At 43.7% G+C, this 17,797-nt stretch overlaps 1 protein-coding gene across 1 annotated transcript in view; it reads right to left on the reverse strand.

The window, feature by feature from the left end:
- The window catches only part of LOC127577716 (N-acetyl-beta-glucosaminyl-glycoprotein 4-beta-N-acetylgalactosaminyltransferase 1-like), a 591,438-nt gene that overhangs the window by 197,903 nt on the left and 375,738 nt on the right, over positions 1–17,797 (reverse strand). Inside the window, exon 7 of the mRNA XM_052029203.1 lies at positions 17,346–17,413. Within this exon, the coding sequence (XP_051885163.1) occupies positions 17,346–17,413 (68 nt within the window). The remainder of the gene's footprint in view (positions 1–17,345; positions 17,414–17,797) is intronic.

Here is a 17,797-nt window from a genome sequence, read left to right on the forward strand (position 1 = left end):
CAAGTAACATTTGTACTATCAAAGTGCTGGACAAGGAGTCTAACCACCTATCCTTGACGTTCAATGGCATTACTACTGCCAGGGCCCCACTGACCTGCTGAGTTCCTCCAGCACTTTTTTGTGTATTGCTCCTCCCTGATATTAATGTCTTGCACACTTTATCTGCCAGCCTGAGTTTTCAATGCACAAGATATCTGAAACCTCATCACTGGCTCTTCCATCACTGATGCAGCCATTTTATACATGCACATCAAGCTACATGCTTTGAGCTTTGGCTCACTGATTTTCCAGCACTTCACAATAACATGGGGTCCACTCATGTCACTAGAGTCAATTAGGAGAGATGATCACCTGGGGGTTACGCACACAAACAAAATATCCATGTTCCCCACGCTATTCCCCTGTTCTGTGGCAGCCTCTTATGCAGCTGAGCTGTGCCTGCCATGGGGAGAGCTCCTTTAAAATCTAACGCCCTTCCCGGTGATCATTGCGGTGAAGATGTCCTTCATGCAGGTCCTACTGGAAACCACGCTGTGGTCCCCATTCCGGGTGTACACCATCACAATGATGCTTGTCATATACTTTTGGCCAATTGCAAATTTCTCTCAGGACACCCAACTGGATGAAAATCAAAATGCTGGAGGAACTCAGCAGGTCAGGAAGCATCTATGGAGGGAAATGGACAGATGAATCTTGGCCCGAAACGTCGACTGTCAATAGCAAGATTCCATTTCTAGGCTCTTATTCATCGAGGAAGATATAAAGTTAGTATAAACCAACATGCAACAATGGTATTTGCTTTATCAGAATTTGGAAGTTGTACACAAACACTTAGACACTCAGATATAAATGCATGAACATAAAAGATTTTGGCTTGGCAATTTATCTCATCTTTCCTTATTCCTGGTGTGAGCTTTTCGTGCACACCAATTCTATTTACATTGTTTCCAGCTTTCTCCAATGATATCGACAGCAGTGCATTGCCCAAATGTCATCTCCAAACAGATTTTCATCTACATTGGTCTAAATCACGACTGGCACCATTCAGCCCCTGAAGGAACAGCTTTAAATAAAGCTAACGGCTCAGACTGAATGTTATTTAAAGGCCAGATACACATCTCTACTGCAACCATAGGCAGGGCGCTGCCCAACTCTCTACCAAGTGGACTGACTCAAACTGGGATCCCAGTCACTGTCCCCCCACCTGGGTGGTTTCAGCAGGTTCCCCTCAAATTTAAGTTGCCGGAATACAATCTGTGAAAAGAGAAGTATTCCATGTTCATTGGATCACAAATGAGTAGGAAAACAGGAGAAAGACATAGGGTCCAAAGTCGGCACAAAAATCCTTCTCCCACCTTCCGCACAGCTCTGAGCCTAATAGTACAATACAACCAGCAGTCTTTTAGCTCCTGTGGTTTGTTGGCAAGGAGTGAATGTGTGCCTCAATGATAGGAAAAGTGGAGGGGTAGAACCTTCTCATGAGCAGAGGAACCCACATAGGGTTCTGAAGAACTGTATGTCTAGGAGGAAACTTAGGGGTTATCTGTAAGGGTATATGTGCCTTTTATGATGTCTGCAATTTTGGGAACTCTACACTGCAGCTAAATTCACCCTCCAAATGTGAATGCAAAAGTTGCAATGACCAGACATCAAAGATTCTCCATTGCATCCCGAACTCTTTTGTGTTGCTGTTCACCAAGATAAGTAACAGGGATAGAGCAACCAAGAAAAAAACCTTTATTGAAGGCAGCAATGGTTGATAAAACTTTATGTCAAAAGTACAAGCTCTCAGAAGTGCCTGGACTTCCTTCAAAGTCAATGTCGCCCTCGTGTTCAGAAACCTTGCCTCAGGATCTTTGCTGCTGTCAGTGCTGAGACATGTCACATGTGATGCTCTTGCTGCTCAATGCTGCTTTGCAGAAGTGCAAAGAAACTCAACTGGCAAAGCAGAGAACACCGGGTGGGGGAGGTGGGGGTGGGGGTTGGCGGGGAGGGTTCGTTGTCTGTAAAATGCTTTTAGGATGTCCTGAGACCCATGAAATGTGCCACAACAATGCAAACATTTCTCACATTAGCAGTCTTCATTTCAATCTCTGACATTGTCCTTCAGAAGTTATTCCTAGCAAGTGCCAGTCTTCAAAAGAGATGGCAATTCACACTGGTCTGTCGTTCCATAGGCAATGTAACCTTGTCTAATCATGAGTCACAACCCTCGGACCAGTTTCAACAAGAGTTGCAGGACGTGAAATTTCACCTGTTTCTTCTTGCTTTCTCCGTGTGTGGCTCAAACCGATGTCAGCACTGCGATTAGTTGGATCATCACGAAGAACATGATTCAGAGAGATATTCCAAAGAATACTTGAAAGACCATCAAATCAGTGCCTAGATTTGGCACACAGACACTTCTTATGAAAGGGCAGAGTCACACACTGTATCTGATGAAGCATCAGTATGGAGAACAGTATTACAACATTCAAGTGCCAGTTTGAAGTAAAAGGAACCAAAATGCTAAATTGGTATTGGTATTGGTATTGGTTTATTATTGTCACTTGTACCGAGGTACAGTGAAAAACTTGCCTTGCATACCGATCGTACAGGTCAATTCATTACACAGTGCAGTTACATTAGGTTAATACAGAGTGCATTGATGTAGTACAGGTAAAAATAATAACAGTACAGAGTAAAGTGTCACAACTACAGAGAAAGTGCAGTGCAATAAGGTGCAAGGTCACAACAAGGTAGATCGTGACGTCATAGTCCATCTCATCATATAAGGGAACTGTTCAATAGTCTTATCACAGTGGGGTAGAAGCAAATAAAGAACAAGCACTGAAAATCAACTGTGACTAAATTTTGACCTTGGCTATTATCTGCCATTGTTAAAATTACAGTCGCAACAGATACTGTAGTGCAAACAGAAAGGTTTTTTTTAGTGAGAGATATAAGCAACTTGAGAGTGAGAGGACTCTTGGGAAAAATTTCACATTGAAAATCAAAGAAGTGTCTAAGATTGGTATTGGTACTGGTTTATTATTGTCACTTGTACCGAGGTACAGTGAAAAACTTGTCTTACAAACCGATCGTACAGGTCAATTCATTACACAGTGCAGTTACATTGAGTTAGTACAGAGTGCATTGATGTAGTACAGGTAAAAACAATAACAGTACAGAGTAAAGTGTCACAGCTACAGAGACAGTGCAGTGCAATAAGGTGCAAAGTCACAACAAGGTAGATCGTGAGGTCATAGTCCATCTCATCATATAAGGGAACCATTCGATAGTTTTATCACAGTGGGGTAGAAGCTGCCCTTAAGTCTGGTGGTACGTGCCCTCAGGCTCCTGTATCTTCTACCCGATGGAAGAGGAGAGAATAGAGAATGTCCCAGGTGGGTGGGGTCTTTGATTATGCTGGCTGCTTCACCAAGACAATGAGAGGTAAAGACAGAGTCCAAGGAGGGGAAGCTGGTGTCCGTGATGCGCTGGGCTGTGTCCATAACTCTCTGCAGCTTCTTGCAGTCCTGGGCAAGAGGAGGCAGACTGGAAGGACGCTGATTTCAGTGGGTTGAAAAGGAATCCTGCCCAGAGCAGCAGTTGTCATAAAACCTTCAAGAACAATCCACAGGTCTGCAAAGGGTTCTTAATACAAGAATGAGATAAAAATAAATGTTTTACCACTAGTATTAAAGGGGCTCACCTCTGCAATGAGTGGCCATCAGTGGCATAGAAAGCAGTGCAGGGAATGCCCTGGGCTTGAGATACTTCCAAGGAGGTACTGAGGTGGATGACATCTCAGGGAATGCAGTCAGAAACAAATCCAGGGCGGTGTGGGTGACTTGGAAACACAAGAAGCCAGGGGTTTTGAAATGATTTATTCATAGATTTGAAAGTCAGAGCACACCGGAAAAAAAATGCCCTCAATTTGTGCTGCCAACATAGTGTCAGAGTGGAAGGACAGTGATAATAAAACACTTACGGTTAAGGTAGTTATGGAACGGCCCAAGGAAAAAGCAAAGCTAGAGGCACTGAAATGGAAGAAAACCAATGTCAGTGATCAGTGAAGGAATCTAGCTCGGTGGGACTGCATATAAAAACTGCTCAGGAAAAATGTAAATAAGCAATGACAGGCCTTTGAGGAAGACAGAGTAGTAATGTAAACATAAAGCATGCATATTCCCATAAGGGGGAAAGCTGTTTCCTGAGCCTCAAAGAAGACAGAGGTTAAAATAACACAAGAAAAGGAGATTCATGCCAAATACAGTCAAAAAACAGACATGGTACAAAGAGTACAGGGGAAAATTGGAGGAAGGAAAGGGGTTTGTAATATATATGTATATTAATGATTTGGATGAAAATTCAGGTGGTCTGATCAGTAAGTTTGCAGATGACACAAAAATTGGCAGAGTTGTGGACAGTGAGGAAGGTTCTCAAAGCATCCAGCGGGATATAGATCAGTTCGAAATTTGGGTGGCGAAATAGCAGATGGACTTTTTCCAGACAAGTATGAGGTCAAACGCAACAGGAACATGTACAGTAAATGGCCAGACCCTTAGGAGCATTGATTTACGGTGGGATCTTGGGGTGCAAGTCCATCGCTCCATGAAGGTGGCAACACAAGTAGATAGGGTGATAAAGAAGGCATATGGCATGCTTGCCTTCATCTGTTGGTGCACTGAGTATAAAGTTTGGAAAGTCAAGTTGCAGCTGTATAAAACTTTGGTTAGGCTACATTTGGAGTATTGTGCAGTTCTGGCTGCCACATTATAGGAAGGATGTAGTTGCTTTGGAGAGGGTGCAGAAGAGGTTCATAAGGATGTTGCCTGGAATGGAGTGTACTAGCTATAAGGTTGGACAAACTTGGATTGTTTTCTCTGGAGTGTCAGAGCTGAGGGGCAGCCTGATAAAAGTAAATACAACTATGAGAGGTGTAGATAGGGTAGATAGAGCCTTTTTCCCAGGGTCGAAATGTGAAATACTCGAGAGTATAGGTTTAAGCTGAAAGGGGAAAGTTTAAAGGAGATATCCAAGGCAAGTTTTACTTTTACACAGAGAGTGGTAGGTGCCTGGAACGCACTGCCAAGGGATGTAGTGGGAACGAATATGATAGCAACATTTAAAAGGCATTTAGACAGACATGTGAACAGGCAGGAAATAGACCATAGCAGGGATATGGACCATTTGCAGGCAGATGGGATTATCTCAGATTGGTATCATGGTCCGCACGACATGGTGGGCCAAAGGGCCTGTTCGTTTGCTGTACTGTTCTTTGTATAAGAATATGAGGAAAGAGATATTGGAGAGGATCAAAATAGATGGATATGAGGTACACATAGGTTGGCATCACTCAGAGCCCTAGCTTTTCCCCAGGGCTGAAATGGTGGCCACAAGAGGACACAGGTTTAAGGTGCTGGGGAGTAGGTATAGAGGAGATGTCAGGAGTAAGTTCTTTACTCAGAGAGTGGTGAGTGCGTGGAATGGGCTGCCGGCAACGGTGGTGGAGGCGGATACGATAGGGTCTTTTAAGAGACTTTTGTATAGGTACATGGAGCTGAGAAAAATAGAGGGCTATGGGTCTCTAGGGTAGGGACATGTTCGGCACAGCTTTGTGGGCCGAAGGGCCTGAATTGTGCTGTAGGTTTTCTGTGTTCTAAGTTCCCTGGTTCTGATAACTGGATCCTGTTGTTTAGGGTGGAGATGACATTAAAGATATGGAGGCTTTGGAAAGGGTGCAGAGAAGGTTTACCAGGCTGCTGCCTGGATTAGAGGACATAGGCTATCAGGAGAGGTTGTACAATCTTGGGTTGTTTTCTCTGGAGCATTGGAGATAGGCATGAATATGCAGAGAATGGAGGGATATGGATCATGTACAGGCAGAAGAGATTTAGTTTAATTCAGCATCATGTTTCAGCGCCGATATCATGGGCTGAAGGGCCTGTTCCTGTGCTGTACTGTTCTGTGTTCTATGTAATTCTGACCACAATATTAGATACAGAAGAGGTGCCAGACCTCAAGAATGCAAATATTACATCCTTGTTCAAGGAAGGGGAGAAGAATAAACTTGATAAATCTGTACGATGTCAGATGTGCAAAAACTGTTGGAGATCATTGACGGCATTAATTCTCTCTTAGATGAACATGGGTTAGTAAGGGGCAGCCAGCCTGATATATTAAAGGAAAATTGTGTCTGACTAACCTAATTGCGTTCTTTGATGAAGTAACAGAAAATATTGATTAAAGTGAGCCAGTGCATGTTACATGGATGGACTTTCAGAAGACATCGAATAAAATATTACACCAGACTTATTCAGAAAATAGAACAAAATATTGTCAAGGGATTGGCAGTCTACTGTTTCAATGGCATTCTGACATACCCATCAATGTGCACCAGAACTTCTATGCATGTGGCTAAGTCTAACAGGCTCTTATTCTGTCTCATTTTCATTCCTATTTTCTTAGATCAAAAATACATTACCTCTTTCAGTTTATGCATATTATATCTATATTGTGTATGGTACTCAAAATAAGCATTTCAAATAATCTATGCTGCACTCAGTAACAAGATACCCATTGCATTTGAAAAGATAGCTTCAGTATCATAATAAACAGACACTGCAAAACAACTAAATGGAAATGTGTGTGCCCTTCACAATAAGATCCTTTATTAAGGAATCTGCAATACGTCAAAGGATTTAGCTTCTGTGAAAATACGCCATTTGGTGCTCAGAATTCCTGAACACAATCTCTACATGGTTGTTCCTTAAGCAGCTATTCTGGTCTCCAGCGCTTTATAATTACTCAAAACCAAACAGAATTCAATTTGACAGCAACAATTTGCCAATTAAAGAAATGAAAGGGAAATGTCAAATGTTGTGAATCTTGAAGATACTTTTAGATTCACATTACCAATTGACTGGAGGCACGATACAAAGAGGGCTCAGTGGCAGGTAATCCACAGTGATAAAAGAGCAGAACCTCGGAAACACAATGGTCATCAACAGTTCTTCTAATTCGACGATATCTTTTGATTACTGGAACTCAAGACAGCAAGGAGAAACAAGCAGAGAAAACTGTGAATGTCCAAAACGTGCATAAAAAGCAATGATTATTGAGCAGTTGGATCAGATCAATCAGTGTTTTGAAGTGGGACACATAAACAGTCCAGCTTGTCTGGGAGGCAGAGGAAAAGAGCATCTATAAAAATTAATTTTCCTTTCTCATTCAGACACTGATGCCCTGCTGTGCAATTGCAGTATTTTTAGCTTTTATTTGTGATTATGTGGACTGACTGACCCTGAGATTTTCAGGAGCTTTCCCACACAACACTAAAGCTTACCGTCATTAACTCAGGTTTATACTCCTGTTTACCTTAGCTGCTCTTCACAATTCATAACCTGATTATTGTGGGATCATTTTCCTTGCAAGTTCCTGCCACAGGTAATTGGGTCAGTTGGACACCACTGTCACCATGTAAAGTCTGCTGATACTTTAGGTGTTAACCTTGCTCAGAGACAGAAGTGTAGGTCAGTTGTGATTGAGCTGATCTGGATTAATTCACTTCACATAAGCTCTTCTTTTGTAGATGACGCACCAGCTCAATAAAGGTTATGAGCTTATCTTCAAAGCACTTTGTGGGTACGAATGTTTGTAATAAGGAATAACACACTTTTCAAGAAACTAACAAATTTCTAAGCATCAAAAATGAGATTCCTACAACAGCCTGAGGAAGAGGAAGCAGTGAAATATACTCGAAGAGATTAAACTTCAAAAGTATCCAAATACTTTTACCTTGATTTATTCATTTTTTGATATCTGGGTGTTATAGGCAGGGCCAGCATTTATAGCCCATTCCTTGAGAAGGTGGTGATAAGTTATCTTCTTGAACCTCTGCCATCCTTCTCACGAAGGTAATCCCATTGTGCAGGGAGTTCCAGGACTTAGATCCAGCCATGATAAAGGATTTGTAATATATCTCCAGATCAGTGTGTTGCATCGTTTGGAGAGGTACCTGCAGGAGGTAGGGCTCCCATGTGCCTGAGGACCTTGCCCTTCATGGTGACAGGTTGGGAGATACTGTTTGTGTGGACTAAGCGCAGTGCGTTTTGTGGTTACACAGCCACAGTACTCTGATGTTGAAGGGAATGAATGTTTAGTGTGGTGGATGGGGTGCCAGTCAAGCAGGCTGCCTTGTCCTCAATGATGTCAAGCTTCTTGAATGTTGTTGGAACTGTACTTTGTCCAAGCAAATGGAGAGCATTCCAGTACACTCCTAACTTTTGCATTTAAGTGGTGGAATGGCTTTGGGGTGTCAGAAAGTGAGCCACTCACCGCAGGAAGCCGAGCCTCTGACCTGCTCTTGTAGCCACAGTATTTGTGTTGCTAGTCCATCTGAGTTTTCGGTCAGTGGTGATCTCCAGGATGTTGATGGTGGGGGTCTCAGCGATGGTTATACAACTGACTGTCAGGACTAGGTTGTGACACTCTCTCTTCTTGAAGACCATTGCCTGGCAGTTTGGTGGTACGAATGTCACTTGCCACTTATAAACTGGGTCCTAACGCTCTTGTTACATGTAAGCAAGGGCCGCCTCATTTGCTGAGGAGTGGCAAATAGAATTGAACATTGTGTAACCATCAGCAAACATCCCCACTTCTGACTTAATGATGGAAGGAAGGTTGTTGATGAAGCAGTTGAGGATGGTTCGTCAACGAAGGAGGAGGTCTGGGATGACTGACCTCCAACAACTATAACTGTCTTCCTTTCTGTGAGTTATAACTCAAGATATTTCATTGTCCTCCCTTTGGTGCCCACTGATGTCAGTTGTACCCGGGCTCGATGATGTCACACTCAGTCATCTAGATAAACTGGGAAAGTGGGTGAAGGTATGGCACATGGACTTTAACTCAGACAAGTGCGGCGATGCATTTTGGGAAGTTAAACCACAGCAAGACATACGTAGTGAATGGCAGGGCCCTGGGGAGTGTTGTTGAATAGCATGACCCAGGGGTACAAGTACATAAGTCCCTGAAAGTGGCAGGGAGGTGAAGAAGGCATATGACATGCTTGCTTTCATTGGTTAGGGCATTGAGTATGGGAGCTGGGACATCATGTTACAGCTGTGCAAGACTGCATCAAAATCAGGTTTATTATCATTGACTTACATGTTGTGAAATTTGTTGTTCTGCGGCAGCAGTACAGCGCAAAGACATAAAATTACTATAATTTACAAGATAAATATTTGGAGTATTGTGTGCAGTTCTGGTCACCACACGGATGCGAGTAAACTAGAGAGGCTGCAGAAAAGATTCACAAGGATGTTGCTGGGACTGGAGAGGAGTTATAAGGAGAGACTGGATAGGCTGGGTCTGTTTTCCCTGGAGTGAAGGAGGCTGACCTTATAGAGGCTTACAAAATCATGAAGGGCATAGATAAGGTGAATGGTCACAGTCTTTTTCCCAGGGTTGGGGACTCTAAAACTAGAGAACATAGGCTTAAGGTGAGAGGGGAAAGGTTTAAAAGGGACCCGAGGGCCAAGTCTTTCAGGTGGGTGTATGGAATGAACTTCCAGAGGAAGTGCTAGAGGCAGGAACGATTACAATGATTAAAAGGCATTTGGACAGGATATGAGCCAAATGCAGGCAAATGGGACCAGCTAAGGTAGGCACCTTGGTCGGCACAATCGGGTAGGGCCGAAGGGCCTGTTTTGTGCTGTGTATCTCAATGACTCCATATGCTGTCTTGTTGCCAAGGACAGTCCCTCATACCTCGCCTCTGGAATTCATCTCCTTGGTTCTCACTTGGTCCAAGGCTGTGATGAGGCTGAGTGTTTGTGGCCAAACCCAAACAGGGAATTGGCGAGCAAGCTATTGATGTGTAAGTGCTGCTTGATAGCACTGAAAATGGCATCTTCCATCATTTTGTTGAAGTTTGAGAGCAGACTGATTGGATGGTAATTAACTGAATTGAGTTTGTCCTGATGTTTGTGAACAGGACATATCTGGGCAATTTTCTACATTGTCGGGTAGGTGTCGGTGTTGCAATGTTGTGGAACAGCTTGGCAAGAGGCATTGATAATCCTGGAGGGCAGAATTTCAATGCTACAGCTGGGATGTTGGCTGGTCCACAAGCCTTTGCTATATTCTCTGCTCTCAGCTGTTTCTCAATATCAGGTGAGTGAATTGAATTGGCTGACCTTTAGAGGGTGAGGATCTTAGAAGGATGTTGAGGTGAACTACCGGGGCCGAAGACCAACAAGTCCTCTAGACCTGATGGCCTGCATCCTAGGATCTTAAAGGATCTTAAAGGAAGTGGCTGGAGATCTGCCAGAATTCCATGGATTCTGGAGAACACAGGAATTTAACAAAATCGAAGCAAGAGTATGCTACCTGGTCACTCAAGCACACCTTGCCATTCAATATGTATTTAGCTAATCTGCTTTAGGCCTCACCTCCTCTTCTGTGCCAGTTCCCAGGCCCTCAGTTCCTGTCCTCTCTAAATAATTCCAGTGATATACCCTCCACAATCCTCCAGGGTAGAGAATTCCAAAGATTAACCTCCCTCTCTGAGAGGAAATTCCTACCTTCCTCAGATATAAATGACAGCCTCCTTTTTTAACAATATGCCTTCATTCGAGACTCTCCTAGTATTGGAAACATCTACCCTGTCACATCCCTTGAGCATCTTGCATATTTCAATAAAATTACCCCACGTTCTTGTAATCTTCACAGCACACAGATCTAACATTTTTAACAGCTTGTGACCAGCCAACCCTCTCATCCCAGGAATTAGCCTGGAGAATCTATTTTTAACTGTCTCCAATGCTAGCATATTTATTTTTTTAAATAGGGGGAGCAAAATTGTACACAACACTCCAGGTGTGGCCTCAACAACGCCATATAACAATACGTCCCTGTTTCTAAATTCCAACCTCTTTGCAATATGGGCCAAAGGGATTAGAAAACTGCAAATGTAGTGCTAATATTCAAGAAAGGAGATAAAAAGCAGGAAACTGTAGGTTGTTGTCATTGCGAGCATGCTGGAATCCATTATTAGGGAGGTAATAGCAGGAAATTTAGAAAACCATATGACAATCAACCTGATTCAATGTAGTTTTATGAAAGGGAAATTATGTTTGTCAAATTTGTTAGAGTGCCTTGAGAATGTAATAAACAGGATGTATAAAAGGGGAACCAATAAATTTAGTGTATTTGGATTTCCAGGAGCCATTCAATAAGGTGTAATGTAAAAGGTTATTGAACAAGATAAAAATGCATGTTGTTGGATGGAAGATTATCTCACTAAGAGAGAACGGAGAGTGGAGATAAATGGGATATTTTCAGATTGGCAGTAATCGGTGGGGTGCTACAGGGATCAGAACTGGGACCTCAACTATTTACAACCTACATTAATAGCTTGGATGAAGGGACCAACATGCTGCAGCCAAATTTTCTAATGATACAAAGACAGATGGGTTAGCAGGCTGTAAGGAGGATACAAAGAGGTCGCAAAAAGATATAGATCTGCTCAGTGAATGGGCAAGAAGATAGCAAATGGAGTATAAAGTGGGAAATTGTGAGGTTATCCACTTTGGAAGGAAGAATGATAAAGCAAACATTTATATTTAAACAGAGTAAGACTACAAAATGTTGTGGTACAAAGGGATCTGGGGGTCCTAGTGCATGAAACACAAAGAACTGGCATGCAGGTACAGCAAGTAACCAGGAATGTTGGCCTTTATTGCAAGGGATATAGCATGTAAAAGTAGGGAAGTTTTGATGCAACTTCACAGGAGCTGCTGAGAATGCCCTTGGAATTCCACATACATATTTGTTCTTCATAGTTAAAGAAGGATATATTTGCATTGGAAGTATTGCAAAGAAGGTTCACTCAGTTGATTCCTGGGATGAAAAGTTTGACAGATGAACAGAACTTGAGCAGGTTGGGCCTATACATTGTAGCTTAGAAAAACAAGAGGTCATTTGTTAAAAGATTCTGAGGGGTGGGGGGAAGGGGTCAAGAGGATGGACCCTGAGAAGATGTTTTCCCCTAGTGAGGGAACCTCAGACTAGGCGACATAGTATCTAAATGTCATTGCACATTTAAGACGGAAATGAGGAGAAATTTCTCCTCTCGGTTCATGATTCTTCCTCAGAGAGCTGTGGGGACAGAGTCATTGAAGATATTCAGGGGATTGATTGACAGATATTTGAATTACGAGGCAGTCAAGGGAAGAGACTGGGCAAGTGGTGGTAAGGCCAAAACTGATCAGCTATGATCTGACTCAGTGGTGGGTTAGGCTTGAAGGGCTGATTGTTTCTAATGTTCTTGTTGTGGACCTGCCCTTGTTGAGTGTGGGGCTGTTCTTGGATCCTCCTACTCCTGTTATCTGCTTAATTGCTCTGCACCATTCACAACTAGATAGGGCAGGACTTGGTATTAAACCTAATACTAATTCATAAAATGAATTTCACTTTTTAACTAATTGGTTATTAATACCATGAAATTAATACCACTGCAGCTTCGTTGTATGTCTGAGTATTCTATATTCAGCAACTGGGCTGTCTAAATTTTACACATTTTGTCAAAAATGCAGATTTGTTTTTCCTCTTAGGGTGGAAGAGTTTTTGAATTTGATTCGATTCATCGTGACCAACTGCTCTAACACAATAGCATCTTCAGTTTGGTTGAGGTTATATACTCAGCAGTGAAAGACATAGCATAGATAAAACCATTGCTTGGGTATTAAGGGTTCCACAAAGAATTCCAATGTCCTCAGGGTAAAGCAACAACCTGTTCCTTTGCTGTAATTCTCTCAGTTGTATTCAAGTGTACATAAGAAGTAGCCACATGTTCTCCCCATTCTTGGAAACAAATATTCTCAGGATAAATATACCTTTAATCCAGTGAACACCTAGTGCCCAACTATCATCAGCTGCTTCATTAATTATCTTTGCTCTGTGGGGATGTTCGCTGATGATTCCAACATGTCCAATTTCTTTTGCAACTCCTCCTCAGATAATGAAGTCGTCCATGCCAGCTTGCAGCAAGAACTGAACCACAGACAGGTGAGTGGCAAGTAACATTCATGACCAAGGAAATGCCAGGCTCTGACAGGTCGTTTTACACAGAGCGTGGCAGGTACCTGGAACAGGCTGCCAGTGGAAGCAGATTCAATAGTGGTGTTTTTAAGAGGCTGTTAGATACTGACACATGAATATGCAGGGAATGGAGGGATATGGCTACATGGCAGAAGAGATTTACCATAATTCGGCATTGTGTGAGGTGTAGACATCATGGGCCAAAGGGCTTGATCCTGTGCTGTACTGTTTTATGTTCCCTCAAGAGGGAGTCTCATCACCTATTCCTGACATTCAAAGCATTTAGCACTACTGCGTGCTCCACGGTGAACAATGTGGAGATCACCATTGATTAGAAACTCCACTGGATCATCCAAATAAATACAATGGCTACAAGAGCAGGTCAAAGGCTGGGTATCCTGTGGTGAAAGTGATTCATCTCCCCATTCTCCAAAGCCTTTGTACCGTCTACCTGTCATAAGCCAGAAGTTTTGGGTAGCATACTCTTCATTTACTCAAATAGCCCAGCATCATCTGGGACAAAACAATTTGCTTGACTTGGGGCCCCAGTCACTCTCCCTGCCAATGGTGCACTGTGGCTGCTGTTTGTCTCACCTCCCAGACGCACAGCTGCAACGTCGCAAGGCTTCTTCAGTAACACATTCCCAAACTCACCTGGCTCTACCACTTAGGAAAGGGGCATCCAATGCATGGTTCCCTTCTAAGTCAACCTCATCCTGATCTGGAAGTAGAGCGCATTGTAATCTTGGAATGCTACATAACTATGCTACGTAGGAGTACCGAAATACAAGGACTGCAGAAGTTCAAGACAACAATTCACTTTTCCAAGGGCATTAAATGCTGGCCTTGCCAACAACACCCATCTGATGCAAGGGAGTTAAGAAAAATAAAATTCCACCAATGTGTTTGGCCTTCATCACCGTTAGATCTGATCAGTCTACATTTCTGAATGGACTTTTTTGAAAATGTGGCTTTTCTTGAGGCATATTGATTACTCTTCATTGTATCCCCTTCCCTTAGGACAATGACCTTTCTGGTCTACACCAGCTCTCCCTTTATACTGCAGAATTCCAGGAGACTATTTATGGCATCACGAAAGCTCAATGCACTCTCTTTCTTAGTCAGTCCCTCAGGATCAAGGATGCCTTGCTTCCACTCCATTTCTACGGGTTCTGAGGTGGCTGAGGAGGTTAATGTGGAAGGCACAGGCTCTTCTACAGATGGGATAGGAGATTGCTACTAGGGTTGGTGGGTAGTTTGCAGGGTGGCCCACTATTTCTGCTGCTTACATGAAACTTCTATGTGCTCTGCATGCCTGGCCTCAAGGTTCTTAACACCATCCCAACTACTCCTTCTCCACTTTGAGCAGTCATGGGCCAGAGGTTCCCAAGAGTCAGTGGAAATGTTGCGTTTCCTTAACATAGAACATAGAAGAGTACAGCATTGAACAGGCCCTTCGGCCCACAATGTTGTGCCGACATAGCTATTCCCTCCTACCTTCAGGATGCCCATATCCCTCCATTTTCCTCTCATTCATGTGCCCATCCAAGCCCCTTTTAAAAGCCACCAATGAATTTGCCTCCACCACCTTATCAGGCAACGCATTCCAGGCATCCACCGCTCTCTCAGTAAAAAATGTACCCCTCACGTCTGTTCTGAACCTACCCCCTCTCACCTTAAATGCATGCCCTCTGGTATTGGATCGCTCAATAATGGGAAAAAGATATTGCTTGTCCACCCTATCGATGCCCCTCATAAACACATCCTTGCATCTTTTTCTCTGTCCACCAGATTATCTTTTACCATGATAGAGCAGGGCAAATTGCATGGCATTTATTGTCAGACCTCCCTCTCTCTTGTAGGTGAGGACTGCACAGAACAGGCATCTGTAATAGCAGACAGTAGGGGACACGCAGTTCCAATAAATTACCACTCGGAGAAGAAAGTGCCGGGTGTTATTACATTGGATATCTCAGTGCTGTGGGCAACACCTTGAGATGACTGTGTACTCATGTCCATTCTCACATTCTGCAACCCCACCATTTCTCCTGATTACAATTACAGAAAGTAATTCTTCTTCAAATCCTACCCTCACCATTAACCGACCAACATCAGGCCAAGAGCAGGGCAGTGATGAAGAATGCATCACATCACTCAGTCTGCCGCTCTACCTGTTGTGGGCATTAGCCAAGAGACAGGACCTGCTGCTGGTGAATCAATGCGCACAAATTGCCAGCAGCCAGAGGATGGGGAGAAGGTAGTCCGGGTACCAGCTCCCAGAGGATGAGCTCACAAGTATAAACTAATGCAGGATCTTACATGAGGGCCTTCATGAGGCAGCGGAGAAAGATCAGTTGCTGCATCTGCCCAGTGAAATACTCGGTGCATTGGCAGTATGAGTAAATGTCCCAGAGCATGGGCAGGCATGGTAGTGTAGAGGTTAGTGTAAAGCTTTACAGCGCCAGCGACCCGGGTTCAATTCTGACCGCTGTCTGTAAGGAGTTTGCACGTTCTCCCCGTGACTGCGTGGGTTTCCTCCAGGTGCTCTGGTTTCCTCCCACATCCTGAAGACAAAGGGGTTAGGAAGTTGTGGGTGTGCTATGTTAGCACCGGAAGCACAGCGACACTTGTGGGCTGCCCCCAAAACACTCTATGCAAAAGATGCATTTCACTGTGTGTTTTGATGTACGTGTGACTAATAAAGAGATTTTAAGTCCAGCTCCAAATCGGCAGAGGCTTTGTGGAAGTGGGGGCCAGCTCTGGATTTGCAGGCCCAATGATTATGCAGCATCTCACAGCTGGTGCTTCAACATCTATTGCAGCATAAAGCAGATGCTACCCCACAGTGCTGGGTTGCTGCAGTGGACGTCCGCCCTGCTACCACACAAGCTCATAACTGTTGCCAGCATGACTCCAAATAACCAGTGTTCAAAGGTGCCAGGGCATTACACAGGTAGCTCACCTTGCGCTCAGGATGCATTCCCAGCAACGAGAATGCCTATGGAATCAGCATTAAAATAGATCGTTGCAGCATTACACACAGAGAGACGTGTTACTGACAGGACGACTGTGCCACGAGCCTGGCACGAACTCCTGCCCTCCCTGCTGCTGTGCCAGCAACCTGGAACCTCATGCAAATCCCTGCCCGCTGCCGGCGCCCTTGCACAATGAATTGACCCGTGGCTTGGTGAGGAGAGGCTGCCTGTGGGGGCTGGGGGGTGAGCAGGGTGGGCTAGTAGGGCAGCCGCTCAGCACTTGAGACACGGGACTCAGGGCGGCACTCTGGCCAGAGCCGGGGAACGGTGGCAGCAGCTCCAGCAGATGGAGTTCAACCTGGATAAGTGTGAAGTGATAAACTTCGGGAGATCGAATTTGAAGGCAGAATACAAGGTTAATGGCAGGACTCTTAGCAGTGCGGAGGATCTTTGGGTCCATGTCCAGAGATCCCTCAAGGTTGCCATGCAGGTCGATAGGGTTGTTAAGAAGGCATATGGTGCGTTAGCCTTCATTAGTTTGGGGATTGAGTTCAGGAGCCACGAGGTGATGTTGCAGCTCTATAGAACACTGGTCAGACCATATTTCCAAAGCAAACCTTCACATCATTTCTTTCAGAATTTTTTTAATCACACCAATCCACAACACCAGCACCGCACCTGGGTAGCAAGGTGACTATTTCCCAGAGCCTTCACTGAATTACTCCTGACAGAACTCAGTAAATTCATAAAATATAAAAAGATATTTTTCTCCAGAGCTTGTGTTAATTAAGTGACATCTTTGCTTTTTCCTTTATCTATGCAACCACGGTAGGGAGGTCACAACAGCACAACAGCGGGTTACATTGATAAATTAGTACATATAGTCTCCACTTTAATATGAGAAAACTACCTGCTTTGCACAGTGCCATTACTACACAACGTATGCTCACTCCCCAGGAGATAATGTATGGTCACACTGCCAATAGTTGTCAGCTCTCTGATTTACTTTTCCAATCATTAGAACAAATAAGAAAAATTCAAATGTGTACGTTTTCTTAATTCTTGAGCCTATCTCAAATGTTGTGAAAACACAATTAGCCAATGATAGGAGTCAGCAGCAAGATCTCAAAAGTGTATAAACAAATTCAAACTTTAATACCTGTAATCCACTTGACTGAGACTAAATAACCTTTCATTCTGAGATTACATGGTAACTGGTTTGCTCTATTCTGTTGTCATTGCTGTGGCCATTGTGAACTGTGAGTGAAATAATGTACTTACTGGACTGGATTGGAAACTTGAGATCTGAATTTAGTGAACTCGCCTGGAGCAGCCCACTCTGTACCCAGCTGAAAAGCAACGATATGGAGGATTAGTCACTTGAGTGATTCAGACCAGCTAAAGAAATTAAACTGAAATGATTGGGGAAAAAAAAAGATGCTTTATAGATGTTGCTCTATTTGATGAAGGCATTGTAGTTGACTGAAATAGGACTTGTCCACACAGCTACAAGCCAGGAGCTGGAAATTCTTTTTTTAGACAGTCCCTTGAGATTGAGGATGATTTGCCTCTGCTCCAGTTTTGTGGGGGTTCTGAGGTGAATGATGAGGCCAACGTGGGAACCGCAGACCCAGAAGGGGCAGGAGGTGACTGAAGGTCCTGGTGGATGGCAGTTCCAGAGAATTTGTATGATTTTGTAGAGGTGACATTGAAGGTACCTTTCCAGTGCCTTG

Source organism: Pristis pectinata, chromosome 14 (genome assembly GCF_009764475.1).
Source record: "Pristis pectinata isolate sPriPec2 chromosome 14, sPriPec2.1.pri, whole genome shotgun sequence".
NCBI lineage: Eukaryota > Metazoa > Chordata > Chondrichthyes > Rhinopristiformes > Pristidae > Pristis > Pristis pectinata.